Below are 19,269 nucleotides of genomic sequence, written 5' to 3' on the forward strand. Positions count from 1 at the left end.
CTGTGGAAAGGGAGGTTCCAAGGGCTTAATTCCTTTGTGGGCAATGCCCACAGTTCCACTGGAAATGTGAGGCAGAGCTGGGCCTTGAGCCCAGGTCTCGTGAAGATGATGGTAACGGTGACAGCAAAAGTGGCCCTGACCAACATTTCTCCACTTCCACATAGCCCGCCACAGGAAACAGCCTGGGACTCCAGTCTGAGCTGGATGGCCTGTTTGTTTAACACTAAGAAGCTTCCAGATTTTTCATTTCTTCTTGACTCTCAGTTTATTGTGTGTCATCTCAAAACCAGTATCTTGATCTCATAAGCCTTTTTCCTTCAGTGTTCTACTCTGCACTTTGAAACAGGAGAAGTGGCTATGTGGTAGAGAGAGACATCATGTCCTGTCCGTGAGTTCATATTTCAGTACTTAAAAAGCACACAGGGGTATAGGCATAACGGTAAGAATGTGAACCTCGGATTCGACCCAGGTTCAAATTTTATTCTTACGACCTACTAACTCTGTGACCTTAGGAGAGTCACTTTACCTCTTATCCCTCAGTCCCTTCCTCTATAAAACGAGGTAATGATAAAATCTATCTCAGACTTGTTACGGTACAAGATTACAACTCAGGTCTCCTGATTTTAGTTTCCATTAGATACATAAATCCAAACATTTCAAAGTAGATCGAAAGGTTTCACAACTTTCTGAGGCAAGAGGTATTTATTGAGTGCCTACCATATACCAGGCATTGTATTATAAAGATGTTAAACTGAAGATATAGCAGTTTTCAAGTAGCTTAGAGTCTAGCTAAAGCAAATTTGCCTGCATCATTTTTTATGCCCATTAGAGATACACAGAGATGATATTCACATACTAATTTATTAATAGGAGACTACAGAATTAACATGCATGTAATAGTATTGGATCTACAATTAATACATTGCCTGCTGTTAATTATAATTACCATTAATTATGGTTAATTTCCAACTTGACTAACTCTCAGCAAAGCAGACAGACAGCACCTTCCTTCCATTTTGCTGCTTTAAGCAGGCAAGCAGCCGCTCAGGTGAATCGTAGGGAAGAGCCTACACTGAGTGAGCACTTTGAGTAAACCATCTCCCCTGCATTAGACCAGTGGCAAGGAGCAACAAATCCTTGAGTTTACTATTTTTAATTATTGAGAGTGTATTCCTTCCCATTGTACAGCTTAAAGTGATAAGAGGCTGGGTTCTCAGCAAGGACTGGGGATCATCAGTTTAAGCATTTTTTCCCTTGTCTGGCTTACAAAGCATTCCCTGGTTGCTTTGATTTCACGTATGTACCCAATTGATTTTAATTTTCTGCTCTACAGTAACAACAAGAGTAAAATCATAACGAGGAAGCCTTGTTTTCCTCTATAGATAGATTGCATGGGAACGGTCGAAGGAGAAGTCAGAGGACATGGTGAGATAGCCTGTTATTCAAGGCCCAGGGCCACCTTGACTTGCTCCTAGGCTCTCTACTGGGTTCTCTTGGAGAGTGGGAGGGAATCAGTGTGAAGAGTTTAGGTAGAACTTCTAAAAAATTTTATTAAATGTTTATTTTATTTATTTTTGAGAAAGAGAGAGAGAATCCCAAGCAGGCTCCACATTGTCAGCCCAGAGCCTGATGTGGGGCTCGAACTCACAAACCATGAGATCATGACCCAAGCTGAATTGGACGCTCAACTAACTGAGCCACCCAGACTCCTCTTAGGTAGAACTTTTTAAGCGCAGGATAATTCACAAGATCAGATATTGATAAAGTAGCTCATGGGATTGATCTGCATTTAGAATACGCACTATACATGGCATCCTCCCTCTAATAGAAGAAAGCTTAATTGTTTCCACAAAAAAAAAAAAAGTTCTAATTTATTTCTCACTGGGCCTTCAAAATAAGCAGCACTTCCTTTGATCAGGCAGAGAAGACTAGGAGGCAAGATTGATCTTTTATGCATCCTATGACACTGCAGATGAAAACTGCCTGCCCTGTTACAATGCTATTCTTTAACATTTGATTTATTTTTTATTTTGGGGGGGATGAAAACATCATGCTTTACACAATACTTAAAAATATCACATTGGCCACGGAGAGGGTCCTGTGTTCAAACATCTGGTCTCCCCTTCCCCTGGCTCCTGGCCCTCTTCCAGTCTTCTAGTGTCTCATCTTGATCTTCACAGCTGAAGTCTATCTGGATTGTCCTCCTTTCTAGCTGACAGCAAGAGACCCAATGAAGTACCTTTTCCTGTTGCTGGGTGACTACGAATATTTTGAAAATATGTCCCATAAATGCAGCAACTTAAAAGCTTGCCATTGGCTGGCTGGCAGTCTTGCAATGCTGATACATGAGGCAGGCAGAAGAATGACAGCTGGGAAGAACTATGCAAATATATTACCCGCCTGATGTTCCACTGGAGAGGAAAACTATTTCAAGGCTGAGTGACAACTATAACATACCCTGTTAGAAGAAAAATAAATCTCCCTGCGTCTACATTTAGGCATCTGAAGAACAGTTACGGCAATACTGCAGAAAAAAAAATTCAAGGTTGTCTTACCCTTAAATATCTGTTTCACGGTCTGATTAGCAGTTCTACATGTCCTAGAAATATATGTGCATTTCTACATACCTTTTGTAGTTATGTATTGATGCATTTTAGAGTCCAAACTTGTTTATTCAGGGAAATAATTTTAAACAATGTCAAGGAAGCCTTTAAAATTTTCCTTTGTCTCCTCATCTCTAGCGTCCTTTCCTACACCTTCCTCCTCTGACCTCCAAGTCTCCAAATCCAGCAGCCGCAGAATGTGGTCAGTGTCAGTGCAGTACTGACTACATTTTATCTCACTCTGTCTGCTTAAAATATTTGCATCCTGGTGGGAGGATAAGCAAAATCTTGTCTAAACAGCTTTGGGATTCTTTTTTGCAGACAGAGAGAGCTATTTGGATACAAGTAACTGCTTTTGTTAACATCAGGGTTAACTGTTCATACACAAATCTGCCAGAGAGCCTCTAGGAAAGAATGTCCTTCTCCTAATTGAATTCTCATGAGGCCAGGAAGTATTAGGACTTGAGCTTTTACTGTGAGTTTCAAACATCAGATCTAGGGATGCTTGGCTTACTCAATCTGCTCTATTCTCCAGTAAATCCTAGATAGTTCACGAAGAAATGACCATTTGAGAAGGAATCTGTGGGCTACTGGTTGATCCTGTTGAAAAGGGCTTTTCTGGTTCTACATTAGCACCTGCAGGACTGAAGAGTGATAGAAAGATGCCACTGTGATATGATCAGGTGAGATGATTGTTAATGAGGAGTTTCTGGGCCAGTTTAATTGGCACACCCCTGAATTTATTTGCCTTATAAAAATTGGGTGAGTTTGAGAGCCAAATCAGGGTGACCATCAGTGGGATTAGCAGTGGAAACAGAAATGCTTTAATGATATAATAAAACATTCTTTTCAATAATGCAATCGAGACAAAGTCACTTAGGAAACCACTATGGCAGAAAGGTCACTGGTGGGTGTCACTTAGTTTCTACATTTATGAATTATGAAAGGGGAGTTGTGAGCAATTCACGTGTGCTCCAGGAATGTTGTGCTTTCCGTAAGAGAGGGCATGGTAGGTTGGATAGGGACCAAAAGTCACATCTTAAACTTTTGTGCGGGTACACCTCACCTGTGAAGGACAGCTATGAGACTCTCTGTCTATATCCCTCTCCTTTCAAGGACACCATGTGAAGAGCCTAAGTAACGTCATTTTGAGATTAAGGCCTCCATTAAGAGCAACCTCGGGCTGCACGTAGCCCCAGTTCCAGGAAAAGCCTCAGATTGCTCAAGGCTGAAGCCATCCTCGGACCACCCTCAGATCAGCTAATCAAAAAAACATTCCTGTGGTCTGAGTTAGGGCTGGGAACTGCAGGCAGTTATTTTGTACAAACTAGCCAGTTACTCACCACTTGCCTGAACCCCACGTGGGCCCTTTGAACTCACCTCATAATTGGTCATTTTCAAAGGATTCTCAAAAGTAATGAATGGGTCACACCAAAAGTAATGAACACATCACAGATACTAAAAGGACAAAGCTGTTACCATGGGTGCTGTACAATTGTAATTGGTGCTTATGTGATGACGCTATACGTACAATGTGTGCACTGTAACACCCCCGTCCCTTATCCCATAAAAACCCTGCTCGCTATTGTTTGGGGCTTCACCTTGCTGCCACTACACCGGTAAGTGGGTGAGCCCCTGCTTGAGCTTGTAATAAAGACCCTTTTGTACTTGCATCGGTATCGGCTCCTTGGTGGTCTCTGGGGACTCATGAATCGGGCACATCACATGCATTCTTCTCCAACCAGGTGTCTCCCTGCTGGACCTGACATTTTCTTCTAGGACTGCGCCCCTGTCACAGTTGGTTGGTCCAAGGATGGCCACTTGACTCAACCTGGACCAACTGGAAAACTTCCCTGAGATTCTCCAAACTGGAACTTGGAAATAGTTCTTTCTGGAGGGAAAGATGAGAAACTTAGGTCTTGACACAGGCCACATTTATACCCTTTGTAAGGAATGCCAGACTGCAGTGAGCATACCCAGGGGCTTCATGCTGCACGCGTGTCTACGGCTCTGCACATCTGGCTCCAGGGACCCCCGGGTACTTGTTGCTGCCAGCTCCAGGAGTGGCCGGGGAGGGGGGTGGGGACTCTGTCTGCAGCGGCTGGCTTTGCAGGAGCACAGTCTGTGGGGCAGGTTGGCCTGCATTCTGGGACCTGGCAATCACTCATTCCTGCCTTCTCATGAGTGAATCACTATGCAGGGGGAGCAAGAGCTCACATGGAGAGAGACGCCCGGTGCAGACAGGGACATTCCTAACAGCGTACTTAGACCTTTGGTTTTTAAGGGGGTTATCAAAATAATCATCCTTTGCTCTCACACATAACTCCTCAGATGAACCAGAGGAAAGCTGTTTTCAAAGGGATCACTGATGGTTTGAAAGATATTCTAGGCAGAAAAATAAGTTTCTCTGTGGTTTTAAAGGGGGTGTGGGTCCTATGATTTTTCATATTACAGCAATGTAGTCATAGGAAGCCTCTCTCCCTCCTGTCTTTCTTGTCTGAATTCTAGGGCTTTCCTGCTGGGGATGAGGAGGAGAGTGCAAAGTGTCCTTCTTTAAAATGCAGCTTAATGTTTCATGGAGTTGTTTGACAAATTTAAGTCCAGTGGTAAGGATGGCCACCTGTTCCTACAGAAACCACTATAAAACTTGGTTTTCACAGAACTCCTTTCTGTCTCTGGAAAGGCCCAAGATGCATTATAATATATGTTAGGAAAGTGAATCTAGTATACAGAGGAATGGGATCATTCAGCACAAGAAAGGGATTTACCCTTTGAGGGGAAAGATCAATTTTAGATCCTACAACCTGTCCCTTGAAGTTGATATTCCAGAATGCTGAAGTCTGAGAATACACATCTACTTAAGCAGTAGGCCTGGATTGCCTCACCACTATGTAACCTTGAACACACACACACACGCACACACATCCTTAGTAGAGTCTGTTGAAATCTGAACTTGTCTATTAAGGAACTAAACCTTAGAATTCAAAAGGGCTCATACTCAGACCATAAGGATAGGACCAAACCAGGACCAGAAGAATCTGAAACAGGAAGGATTCCATCTGTTAGGAAAGGGGATATCACAGATTCAGCATGCTTACCCATATCTCGATTTCTTAATTTGTAATACAGGGAAGGCACTGAAAACACTAGCACCTGGTAAAAATGTTCATTAAATGTTTGTTATTTTCCAGGTGACCATCACATCGAGTGAACTGAACACATACTGGGTAGGAGTGTCCCAAGAAAGGACCGTAGCAGCAAGAAGTGAGGCCTCCAGTGTGGCAGTATGCAATGTCCCTCAGCTGCCTGATCCATAATGGGATAAAGCCACCGATGCCTCCTTTAAAGGCTTCTGCTAACATCCAATGAAATAAGAGCTGTGAAAGCACACTGACTCAGAAGGAACGCTGTAGCTATAAAACACTGCTGTTAGCAAATAGCAGTATTTAAAAGTATATAATGATTGGTATCACATTATCCTACAGTAAGCCCAGAAAATGTATTTGAAAGTCCATCCACCTGTAGATGCTTAACAGCAGAATAGTGTTTAAGCCTTTTATCCCTGGATAGGTTGAAAAAAGCCTGCCCTTTTTAAAGTCTCACCCACCAGCCCTTCTTACAATCTCCTCTTTCATGAGTGTGTGGATTTGATTACAGTGACACTAAAAAAGTACCTGTAGGCCATGCTCTGGGCCAGCTTCAAGGGCCAGCTATGAGGCCATCTACATGGTCCCCAACCTGGGGGCAGGAGCTAAAATCTATTTTGAGCTTGGAACCCTTCTACAATGCGGTCTTGTAGAAAGGACTTTAGAGTTTTCTTTTATGGTATGACTGTAACAGATTTTCAATTTTTATTAAAATTCTTACTTCTTCACACCCTAATTCTTTTTAGCCCCAATCATATATTTGAGGCCTTGGATAAACACATCAGCCTGTATTGCTTGACAATCTTCGAGTAGTCTCTGTGGCTATTCTTGTTCATAATGCTGAATTTAATTTCTCAGGTTTATGTATATTAGTATCAAATCCAAAGATAGCAAACTCGGGGTGCCTGGGTGGCTCAGTTGGTTAAACATCCAACTTCGGTTCAGGTCATGATCTCACGGTTCGTGGGTCTTTGGGCTCTCTGCTGGAAGCTCAGAGCCTGGAGCCTGCTTCGGATTCTGTGTCTCCTTCTCTCTCTGCTCCTCCCCTACCCATGTTTTGTCTCTCTCTCTCTCTCTCTCTCAAAAATAAATTTAAAAAAAAGTACTTAAAAAAACCCATAAAGATAGCAAAATCCTACACAGATACTGTGTCATTGACTATGGACGTTCTGTTGCCTGGCAAAGGTGTTGTTTTTGTAAACTCCATAAATTGCTTCTAGGGAAACAAAAGGAACCTGAAACAGAGTTACTATTCCTCCCGGACCCATCACCAGCGTTCCTGCTTAAGGAGAGAGTGCTGAATGGCTCCACCAGCTCTGGTAATGACAGGAATGCATTCGAAGGCATAGGGCACAGCCACACAGATGGCTAGGTTCAAGTCCTGTTTACATGCATACTGCAGTACACGCAGCAATAAAAATAATTAATGGAGCATCTGACCTCTGGATACCCACCATACCACATCGTCATCAACTCCCAGCGCGTCCACAGCGTCTCCCCTGTACCTGCCCGCTGGCTGGTTCCTTGCTCTGGCTCTGTTGATAAGGCTGAACCAGAGAGGAGATTTCCCCAGTCCTTCCACCTCGTGCCCTGGCAAATGAATAAGCTGCCTGCGCCACTAACATATTCTAGGTCATGTGCGCGCACAAACATTATTGTATCTTGAAATCACTTTTAAATTACTGTCTTTCGGGTTTTAACCATTTTCCTAGAAGTGTGGCTCAGGAAATCCTTACGTGGAGCAAGGATGGCACCCAGTGGCCAAAATGTTTCATCTCAGATCCTGTTTTCTCACAGATTTTCCATTGCTTGTCTTTTTGGAGATAACGAACTGCCTGCCGTAAGATCTTCTTCCAAAGCCAGAGTTGAAACTCTGAATCACTTGACTTTAAGTGATACCTTTAAGCTAAAGCAAGCGCGTGCGCGCGCGCGCGCGCGCGCGCGCGCACACACACACACACACACACACACACCATACAAATTCACATATACAAATTGAGGCAATATACAGAGGTTAATTCAGAATAATAACTTCCAAAAATCCTTACAAAGACCTTAGAGTCTTATGTTACAGTCGTTATATTTCAGATATGCAGATTACTGCCCATGATGTCCCTAAACCAAGTATCACTATAGGAAATATTATACAATTAGAAACCCAATCTCACATTCTTCACTTCATATCTTTCCCAAAATAGTCTCTAGTTCATGAGTTCTCATGCCTTAAACATAAGACTTTATCTCCTGACAAGTGCTTTATCCTTAAACGGATGTTCACAATCTCACATCCTTGTTATCTTTCTTACAAGGTACTTGGCAGGCCTGGAGAGCACAGGATAATAAAGTGGGACTGCTCTCTTTCCTTTGAGCCTTCCAGATGTCGAGAGATTTCTATATAGCTAGATAGCCAATCAGACTGTAAAGAAGACAAGCAAAATGTCAGAATAATAGATCATATACCCACTTGCTAAGAATGATGCAATATCTCCATAATGTTTACTGTTTCCAATTTCCTTAGATTTCTAAGGAGTCTGAAACCCCAGGGTGAGAAGTCACATGGATAGCACAACCATAATACAGAAAGAAGTTTCTAATAAAATAGCATTATGTATTGATTGCCCAAAGAGTACCACGAAAACCCTCTTTGTAAATGCCTATGTTAAAGTTTAGCCTCAAGTTCTGTTTTTCTCAGACATCATCACCATTCAGGCTTACTTGGCCCCAAAAATTTTCAAGATGCCACAAAGATTCCAAGAGTAACAGTTAAGTCAAAAGAAATGACTTCGGGATAAAATTCCATGGTAGAGCTTACATTTTCCTCTTCAGTACTTGAAATGAAGCATTGTCTTCAAGGTCAAAACAAAACACTAGAGAGAAAAAAATCAAAGACAAATACATGCATTGTTCTTCCTGGTTCTTTGGTTCTTGGTGACCTTGTAGGTGAATTGGAGCTATAATGACCTTGCCCTCGCCAAGAGGTTGTGAGGCTCCAGTGAGATAATGGGTAGGAAAATGTTTTTTATGCACTGCTAGGTAGTATTAGTTAAGGCACTATTATTATTTAAACATTTATAAGTAGCCTTAGTGTATAGTTTCTATACTGGTGAGATTCAGATTCTTGTCCTACCTAAAATAAATCATTTATCTTTCTCACGAGTATACTATATAATGTTATCGTTAAATATAACATAGCCACAGTGGGCATTGGAAATCACTTAATATATGTAATTACATCAATCTGAGCCAAGTTTAAACCAAATACTCCAATTTTTAAATAGAGCTTAAATTTAAAAGCTTTGGGTAGTCAGAAATTATAAGAGCCCCAAGATATTTTGTCAACTTTATGTTGCTTTGTGTTTTATTTTCCCCTTCCTTCCTGGAGATAAATTTTATAGGCTCATAAAATTATAGCCTTTTATAGCTGCAAATGGCTTTGCTGTGCAGATGAGGAAACTGGAGGTCTAGAAATTCTAAATGAACTAAGAGGTCTGGTGGCTGTTTTGTCTATTTCCATATTTGCTCTCTCTTGTCTTACTGTGTCCGTGACCTTACAAAGGCTGCTTAAAAAAGGACAGCTTTGGCAACAATGATATTGTCTTCTAACTTGGCATTTCATATTGTGCCTTGAGATCAATACAATCATGATTTATGCACATTTTTAAGATTCTGGATGGATTCACTGTCAACTGAGAGAAAACATGCAGAACTACTGAAGCAGCACATAATTTCAAAAATAGGTAGAAGGGACAGAATATGGGATTACACAAATGAAAAAAAAAACTAGAAAGACATCCTGAGATTCAAGAAAATAATGGTTTCAACAAACTTAGTGATCAGGATGCTGGTAGCAGGATACATGAGTCAAGGATTGTATCTAATAGAGGCATGCCTCATTTTATCACACTTTGGTTTATTGCACTTCACAGATACTTTGGTTGTTGCAAAATGAAAGTTTGTGACAGCACTGTATTGAGCGAGTCTATCAGTGTCATTCTTCCAAAAGCGTTTGCTCATGTCGTGTCTCTGTGTCACATTTTCCTAGTTCTCAATCTACTACAAATTTTTACATTATTAAATTTGTTATGGTGATCTGTGATTAGTGATAATGACTTACTCAAAGCTCAGAAGATGGTCAGCCACTTTTAGCAATAAAATATTTGTTAATTAAGATATGTACAGGGGCGCCTGGGTGGCTCAGTCGGTTAAGCGTCTGACTTCGGCTCAGGTCATGATCTCATGGTTCGTGGGTTTGAGCCCTGCATCGGGCTCTGTGCTGACAGCTAGCTCAGAGCTTGGAGCCTGTCTTCAGATTCTATGACTCCCTCTCTCTCTGACCCTCCCCTGCTCACGCTGTCTCTATCTCTCTCTCAAAAATAAATAAAACATTAAAAAAAAATAAAAAAGATATGTACACTGTCTCTTAGACATCATGCTATTGTGCACTGGATAGATGTAGTAGAGTGTCAACAAAACTATTAAATACACTGGGAAACAAAAAAATTCATTCGACTTGCTTTATTGTGATATTTGCTTTATTGCTGGAACCAAACCCTCTGTGTTTCTGAGGTATGCCTGTATTAAAGAAATTGCTGAATCAATTAAGAATTAATGACAAGGGGCTTTTGCCCATACTAGGGAAGGACAGGTATTGTCATTACTGAACACTCCAAAGAGAATACCCTAAACAAAGAAAATGAATCCCTTATTTTCATATAGTTCAGGCTTCTTAGGAAACTAGCAAACAACTTCAAACAAGGTGTGGAGAAAGAATCTGAAAACACTCTTAATGTCATAAATCCTTCAAAATTCGACTCACATGTTGTAACCACCTCTGCCATCAAAACTGCAAATAGTTCAATGAATTTGGTAGAAATTTCTCTGGCACCCAGGTGCAAGCCATGACTTTAGGAAACATAAGGGTTGCAAAAGTGATTAACACAAAGATTCACTCCTAAAAATGCTCCTGGTTTAACCAGGTAGTTGGACAGGCGCACAAAGATTTATATTGCAAGGTAGAGACTGATAAGTATAATGAAAAAATGGCAAAAGAGCAGGTCACTTCTGCCTGAATTACAGTGAGAGCGGCTTTGTGGAGGGGGTGCCACCAAGTAGGAGCAGATGGATTGTCAGGACTCTATGCAGAGAAAGAAGCAGGAATAGGAGCACAGACAGGGAAGGGCAGAGAATAGACAGGAAATATCAAAAATAGCTCATGGGAAGGGCCGGTCAGGGGGAGCATGGGAAGCTGGATGTACAACACACTGACTCAACTTCTTTTTATGTTATGCTGTGCTCACCACGAGTGTAGCTACCATCTGTCACCGTACACTATTACTGTGTCATTGACTATATTTTCCGTGTTGTACCTTTTATTCCCATGACTCATTCATTCCATAACTGGAAGCTTGTAGTTCCCACTCCCCTTCACTCATTTCAATGTCCAGTTGAAGAATTTGAAATGGTGGAATCATAGAAGACGCTGAGCTCTGAGAAGGAGCACTGGCACCAGCAGAAGAGTACTGTTAATCTGTCCACTATGCACAGGATGAATTGGGAGTAGGTCTTAAGAGGTTACTTTAAAAAGGTGGGGGGAATGGGGCACCTGGGTGGCTCAATAGGTTAAGTGTTGGACTTTGGCTCAGGTCATGATCTCATGGTTCGTGAGTTCGACCCCGCATCGGTCTCTGCACTGACAGCACAGAGACTGCTTGGGATTATCTCTAGAGTTGAGAGAGAGAGAGAAAGGGTGGCAGGGAGACCAGCTAGAGGAGCATGCACGACAACTGTCTGAGAAAGAATGAGGGTCTGAGCTGGTGGTTACTGTGAGGATGGTGGGGGCATGGGAGACATTCTAAAGTCCTCAGTTCCATGAGGGGACAGCACACGGGATTGAGAACGTGTGAGGACACAAAGGTGACTGGGTAATTCTATCCAAAGTGTGCCTCTGGAGAGGAGGGGGAGGGGAGCTCCTATGTATACTGGAGAAAACACAGAAGAAAACCAACCCATTATGATTGCCAAACCAAACCCACATCATTGAGGTGAGGGGGCATCAACTTCCCAGTTTCCTACCTAGAGTCACAGATGGATTTAACTAGAGGAAAACCAGAGATAAAGGAGAGTAAGACAGCCCCAGCTACCCCAGTGTTCTGGAAAAGTCTGACCCTTCTGGCTTCTATAGCTGTCTTCACTGTTCAGGGGTCAGCGCTCCAATGGGGCCACACTATGCCCTCCACTCCTGTCTTCCCTGGACCTTCACGACTCATCACTGCTCTGAAACCAAAAATGAAGTGCTTTTTATTTCACCCCCTCAAGGTCAGACTCCCTGGGCCTTGACGTGTGCCACTCAAGGAGTGTATCGGACCAGCTGTGTTAATGTGTGGGAGCAAGAAGGCGGGAGAAAGCCCACCAGGCACATCCTTTTTCCTGGGGAAAGTAAACATCCATTGTGACCTTTTGGAGACAGTGTCCCTATTTTGTTTCCAAATGGAAAGAAGTGACCAAAAATGGCTGTTTAAGCTGATCTGAAAGGAGGTCAGGGTCACCACAGGATAGCCCAGTGGGTTCCTGAGGAGCCCTCAACTCATAGCCACGTAGGTCAGCAGTAGAAAGGGCTAGCCTGGACTTGCAGCCCCAGTTCTCCTCACACCACTCCCCTCCCTAGTGTGTCCCATACTCAAGAGTGATAAAGTATAACCATCTTTTTTTCTTGAGCTAACATTTCATTAAGACACAACTCTTAAAGAGAACCCCATATGATCACGTGCACATTTGGACACAGAGCACTCCACATATTTATGGGCAGGTCCTAAGCGGTGCCAACTGTGTGGCTCAGTCTGCTGCTTTAGGAGCAGGAGATGCCCTTTAGGATGCTGATCCAGCTATTTCCCCCCGCCACCAATTTCCTGTTGAAGATTCAATAACTTTCCTTGATGATAAAAAAAAATCTTAGAAATTAAACTTGGCATAGCTACTATTTAAAGTAAAAACAATCTTCTAAAGTTAAGAGGCGGAGACAAGAGAGGAGTCAGACTAGGTTAGGTGAAGAGTCCCAAATTCCATTTATACTGCTGTGAGGTCATCTTTTTAAACAACCTTAGAAGTAAGCCGAGGTGAACTGGAAAGCTATTGGTTGTTGAGATTTCTAAAAGTAGCATTTCAGAAGACCAAGGGCTGAGGCTAGAGAAACAGGAGAAAGCGCTTCTTCCCTCCCTGGCTCCCTGAGGTCCTGCATCACCCCCTGGACTCTGGAGGTGTCTCTGTGGGAGCACCCGGACTGCAGGAGCGGACCTAGATGGTGCTTCTACTGATGGCGGTGGGGAACATGAGCTCCCCAAGCCCCTGACACACGGTGCCCTGCCTACTTCTCCCCGCCTTGGCAACTGACTCATTACTTGGGTTTGGGTAAGTACAGTGGTGTTGCCCTCAGTCTACACAGGAAGCTTTTCCTCTGCAAGAACTGCTGTAAGGATTGGGCTTTTCCATGGCTTTGGGAATAGAATTGGCAGGACAGTGGCTAGCAGATGTCCTGTCCTTGTGCAATTAGAAAAAGGTGCATCCTTTGGGAAGTCAATCACTAAGCGGTATCCCATCACTTGACCAGCCTAGTAGGGGTGAGCTCCAACTTCTGCCTCCTCAGGGACATCCCTCCTGCAAGGACTTTTGTGTAGGACCTGTGACAAACACATCTACCGGCACAACCGCCAAGGCAGTTCTGAGCAAGGAAGCTTACTATGATAACATTTGAATATTTCATGGATCAAAGATGTCTACTCAAACTTAATTACTTAAAAAAAAAAAAAAAGCCTAGTATATCCTATCCCATTGCCCTGCCTGTCCCCTGCCCTCCATCTCACAGAGGAAGCCATAGGATCCTATTTTTGATGTAGCTACGTAAAGGCCACAGGGAGTACCTATTCCTTGGCACTTTATTTTATTTCATTTACTTCACCAGGATGTTAATTTGTGGCCTAGGCATTAACATTGATAACTTGAAATACGCAAGAGGTAGTCCAAACCCAAACACCCAACATGAGTTATTGGTGTTTAATTACTGAGGCAGTTAAATAGTGCTGTAAACGAGTCCATCTCTGATTGCAGCCATAACCCATGCAGTTTGGAATTGAAAGAAGGGATGATAAAAGGTGGCAATATAACACAAGAACGTCCATGAGTTGATTTTAATTGGTAAACTGGCATATATAGTGATAACTGTTTGATCTGTCCACCGCATTGGAATCTTAAGGAAATGCATAAAATTACAGGAGCATATAATTGGTGCACTAAACTCATTTTCTTATGTTATCACAGCTGGCATCCTCAGGTTATTAAAAGCCTTTAAACCAGTCATTTTCAAAGAGATCTAATTGTCAATATGGTCTTTATACATTATTCCTGTTAGCACAGAGCAGAAGAGATATAAACAGCCACTAAAATCTGCACAAATTTTCTGGGCATGCCTTTCTTACTTCAAGTTCAAGGAAGGTCAATAAATGTTAATGAGGATAAAAACCATTCTTTAGATCCTGCTTTCCTCATTCAGTGCACAGGGAAATCAGACTGTAAAGGATAAACTATCAATATTATAACCTCAACCAGACTTTTAAAAAGTTAATTCATTAGTTCCAGGAAGTTTTGTGATCTTTTTGTGTATAGGTGGCTCTCCAAAATCCCAACGCATAAATAATATATCTGATCCACAAAAAATAAGCTTAGGTTCTGACATTCTTTGGTGCGTAATTGTATGTTGATCCATCTACTTATTCTGGCTAGATAACTGAGGAATACTTCTAGAAGGGTTTTCACACTCTGGGCACCATTCACCCACCTACCACCACACACCCACGAAGGAGATTTTTCCCAGTAGGAGAAATAGAGTTAATAGAACAAAGCAAAACAAAAGGAAAAGCATCGTCTTCCTCTCCTATGGAATTCTACAATAGGGAAAGAAATCCCCAAGCACAAACAGGTATGAAATAGGAAGACAAGATATGAAAAAAGGTAAGGTGATATCAGCCTAACATTAATAGTGATTAAAGATTGACTACAGGTTTGTCATATATGAAATCTGTGTTCCTTTAAATCATCCTGCCTAGGAGTACAAATGGTAGTGAATTGAAAATAATTAATGGTATGTATTATCTTCTCCAATAGGGTCTCCATCTCTCCTACTTATTTCTGAGACGTCTCTGGGTATATATTTTTTCCTTAAAATGTGACCACTCAGTCTGCATTGATCCCTTCAGCCTCTGCTGGTCATTTTGGTAGAAGGTGCCTTTCCTCTGGTCTATCTGAGGCTTCCTTGCATTGGGCTGCTGCTTTCTGTTGCATTCTATTGTCATGCTGGACCCCTCATGCTCTTGGAGTCATTTACTGCACTGAAACTGTACTAAGGTCCATATCTTTTGTGTCCAATCATATTTTTAGCTGAGAAGATGAATCTATAGGAGGCTGTGGTAAGGGACAGATTCAAGAGACAAATCCTATGCTGAACTTGGTACCATCCAGAGGCCTCAGTTTCCACTAGGAAGAGTTCTCGACTAGGAGGCCTCCTAGTCTCTAGTGTAAACAAACACATCTCACTGGTGCTCTCAGCATATTTGAATCCCGAATGCAGTGCAGCTTGGGCTGTAACTGGAGTCTGACCTGGGTATGCATATATTTGACCTCCAGATCCTTTTCTCCACCAGATGATGACATTTCTTCCAAACCCTGACTTAGTCTCCAAATCACTGATCAATAGCTTGGTCCCAGCTGCATATAATCCAACACAATATATAAACACACATATTTTATATATATATTTATATATTTAACCCATTTATTTTGAGAAAGAGTGAGAGAGAGAGAGAGAGAGAGAGAGCAAGAGCACCCCAAGTGGCAGAAGGGCAGAAAGAGGGAGGGAGAGAGAGAATCCTAAGCAGGCTCGGTGCTGACAGCAAGAAGCCTGACACAGGGCTTGATTTCACAACCCATTGAGATCAGGACCTGAGCCAAAATCAAGAGTCGGGACGCTTAATCCACTGAGCTACCCAGGGGCCCCTACAATATATTTGAATGTGAGCATGGTTTATTTGTACATACTGGTCAAAACAAAGTATTTATTTACTGCTCTTTAGTTACAATGTTAGGAAACTGCCATTGCACACACTCCAGTGTGAAATTTCAGTAAATACTTTTTAGTGCCTATGTGCAGGATTATTTTAAGCTCACTACATTTTAATGTTATTGCTGCAGTTACAAGACATCAGCTACCAATTAGGATAATGTTTTGTTTACTTTATATATCAAGAAAAGAAGCCATTAGGTTAAAATTATCTACTGTATCTCAATTACATTGTAATAAGATATTTACCAATATCTTTCAGGATAAAGTCTGGAATAAATCAGTTAATACTCCTGATAATTTTAAGATGAAATAACCCTTTGTTCTCAAATTTAAATACTTCACATTTTTAGTATGTTTGTGAACTAACAATAGAAAACCAAATTCCAAAACAATAGTGTTTTCCTTACTCTAAAGAATTAAGAATTCAGGCCGAACAAAGGGCAATACCTTCAGAGAGTACATAGCTATTGATTTTGGCCTGCTGTGACTCTGGAAATGTCCCATCAAATAGCTCCTGCAGTCATATTTAGTCCCACTGTGAGCTTTGCTGAATTCTCCCTGCCTGTCCCTTCCTTCTTTTAGAAATGATAATTATAATAGCAGTAAAAATACAAAATATAAAACAATAAGAACAGTAAAATATTTGTGGCAAATTATTTCCATAAAGAGAATGTCTATGTAACTAAATTTCATTAAAGTACAAAAGCCTTAAATATTCTTGATGGACATATTTATAAAATATCTATAAGGCATAAAAAATAATTATGTAACCATGGTTTTAACATTTTCTTAGTGAATAACTATTTTGAGTTACAGAACACTGACGCTTCTTGGATTTATCCATCCATCCATCCATCCATCCATCCATCCATCCATCCAACAAATATTTATTGAGTACTACTGTGTCCCAGAACTGTAGAGATAGAGCACTGAACACAACATACAAAAAGTGCTGCCCTGGGGCCTCTGGGTGGCTCAGTTGGTTAAGCATCCAACTTTTGATTTTGGCTCAGGTCATGATCTCATGGGTTCATGGGATGGAGCCCTGCATCAGGCTCTGTGTTGACAGTGCAGAGCCTGCTTGGGATTCTCTCTTTCTCCTCCCTCTCTGCCCCTCCCCTGCTTGTGCTCTCTCTCTCTCAAAAGAAATAAATAAACTAAAAAAAAAAAAGTGCTGCCCTGATGGCACTCACATTCTAGCTGGTATGTTGGATGTTTCTCTCTATAACAAGAAGGCCCTGAGTGCCATGGTTTGGGTTATTTTGTCTCCTTCCTCTGCTGTCAGCTGTCACCTCTTGCTGGCAACATATCTCCTCCTGATCTGGGTCACCACTGCAGGTCTTTTCCTAAGCCTCTCATCAAACCAATAGGACCATATCCCTGGATGGAGCCCATGCAGCTCACTTTATGCCCGCACTAGATGGGCTGCTCCCTGCCCTCATCCCTACTCTGAGTTTGGAGTCTTCCCTTGTTTCCTTTTTTTATTAGTGTGATCAACTCTAATGATCTGATTCAATGATCAGGTCCCAAGGTCTCTGTGCCATTCTTCCATGAATGCATGCTCGTGTAAATGAAACTCTTAGAAGAGTAGCCATCATCAGTGTTATTACATACTAATATGTATTGGTACTGTACAAAACACTATCTTTCTTATGGTTGTGGTGGTTAACCCAATAATTCTCTGAACCTTCACAAAAACTTAAAAAGGCAGACATCATAGCTTTCAAAAGGGAGGAAAATCAGGTCTCCCACATTGCCCATGGCTGGTTAGAAGTGTGGGGAAAGGAACAAGAATTCTGGGCTGCCCTTAAGGGAATGGTGGTGACTGAGGTGAAAAAGAGTATCTAGGCACCTGGGTGGCTCAGTTGATAGAGTTGATAGTCAGAGGCACCTGACTCTTGATCTCAGGGTTGTGAGTTTGAGCCCCACTTTGGGTGTGGGGATTACTTAAAAATAAAATCTTAAAAAAAAAAGAAAGAAAAAGAATATCTAAGACTCATTCCCAGACTTATCCAGTGTTGGAACTGGAAGAAGGTCCCACTGAACAGAAGTGAACATGGTGGTTAAGAACTCCAGGTCCAGGGGCGCCTGGGTGGCTTAGTCGGTTGAGCGTCCGACTTTCGCTTAGGTCATGATCTCGCGGTTCGTGGGTTCGAGCCCCGCGTCGGGCTCTGTGCTGACTGCCAGCTCAGAGCCTGGAGCCTGTTTCAGTCTGTGACTCCCTCTCTCTCTGACCCTCCCCTGCTCACGCTGTCTCTCTCTCTCTCTCCTAGAAATAAATAAAACATTTAAAAAAAAAAAAAAAAAGAACTCCAGGTCCAGGGCCACATTGCCTGGATGTACCCCTTGCCATCATTTGATCTTGGCCTGTCTACTTAGCATCTCCATGCCTCAACTTACTCATCGGTAAAACGGTATGTACTTCACAGGATTATGAGATTCAAATGGATTGATATCGATAATATGCTTTGTATTGTGTCCGGTCCATAGTAAGCATTTGACAAATGTTAGCTATTATTGTCCTAATCTCTTCACTTATTTTTACAGATGAAAATACACAGATTTTAAGTGAATAGAAAGTTGGAGGAAAAACCAATGCCACATCCAGGTGTTCTGATTCTTACCATATTACACGAATTTTTTCCTTAATATCCCACTTACTTAACAAATGGAAAGAAATCAATAAATGATCATGAAGGGGCTGCTCAATTATATTTAAATCCTTTTCCCCTCTAAGACTGAAACATCCAAGCACATCTAGGCCCAGTTCTATTCCCTAATACCTAGTGGGCAGTAGTGATTCTACAGGGGCAAATGGCAAAGGATCAGACAGCTGTGTGAAGTTTAACATTATGTTCTGGCAAAGCACTCTTTGCTTCCTTACCTTAAACTTGTCAACTTCAGCTTTTGAACATGTTGCATGGTATGACAGCACCTGATTCAAAAGAAAAGGAAAAAAACCCTTTAATAATTAGACATGATTGTATTTTCTGAAATTCTCTTGGCTTAAAAAGAAATCCAGCTCATTATATAACCTTGATAATAGTGGATTTTTTAATTGAAGGATAATTGGCATACAATATCCTATTAATTTCAGGTATATATATCATTGTGATCTGATACTTTTATACATTACAACATGATCCTCATGATAAGTTTAGTTACCATCTGTTACCATATAGTTATTAAAATATTATTGACTGTATTTCCTACGCAGTACATTATATACCCAATGACTTATTCATTTTATAACTGGAAGTTTGTACCTCTTAATTCCCCTCACCTATTTCATCTCCTCCCACCTGCTCCTCCCCTTTCTACTAACAGTTTGTTTCTTAAATCTGTGAGTCTGTTTCTGTTTTGCTTCATTTGTTCTTTTGTTTTGTTTTTAGATTCCACATATGAGTGGAAT

At 41.6% G+C, this 19,269-nt stretch overlaps 1 protein-coding gene across 1 annotated transcript in view; it reads right to left on the bottom strand.

Moving 5' to 3' along the window:
• The window catches only part of PDE11A (phosphodiesterase 11A), a gene marked incomplete at its 5' end in the record, with an annotated part of 137,257 nt that extends 118,438 nt beyond the window's left edge, over nucleotides 1–18,819 (bottom strand). Inside the window, one exon of the mRNA XM_039220481.1 lies at nucleotides 18,742–18,819. Within this exon, the coding sequence (XP_039076412.1) occupies nucleotides 18,742–18,819 (78 nt within the window). The remainder of the gene's footprint in view (nucleotides 1–18,741) is intronic.
• Nucleotides 18,820–19,269: the final 450 nt, after the last annotated feature.

Source organism: Hyaena hyaena, unplaced genomic scaffold (genome assembly GCF_003009895.1).
Source record: "Hyaena hyaena isolate Hyena2069 unplaced genomic scaffold, ASM300989v1 scaffold_901, whole genome shotgun sequence".
NCBI classification, from domain to species: Eukaryota; Metazoa; Chordata; class Mammalia; order Carnivora; family Hyaenidae; genus Hyaena; species Hyaena hyaena.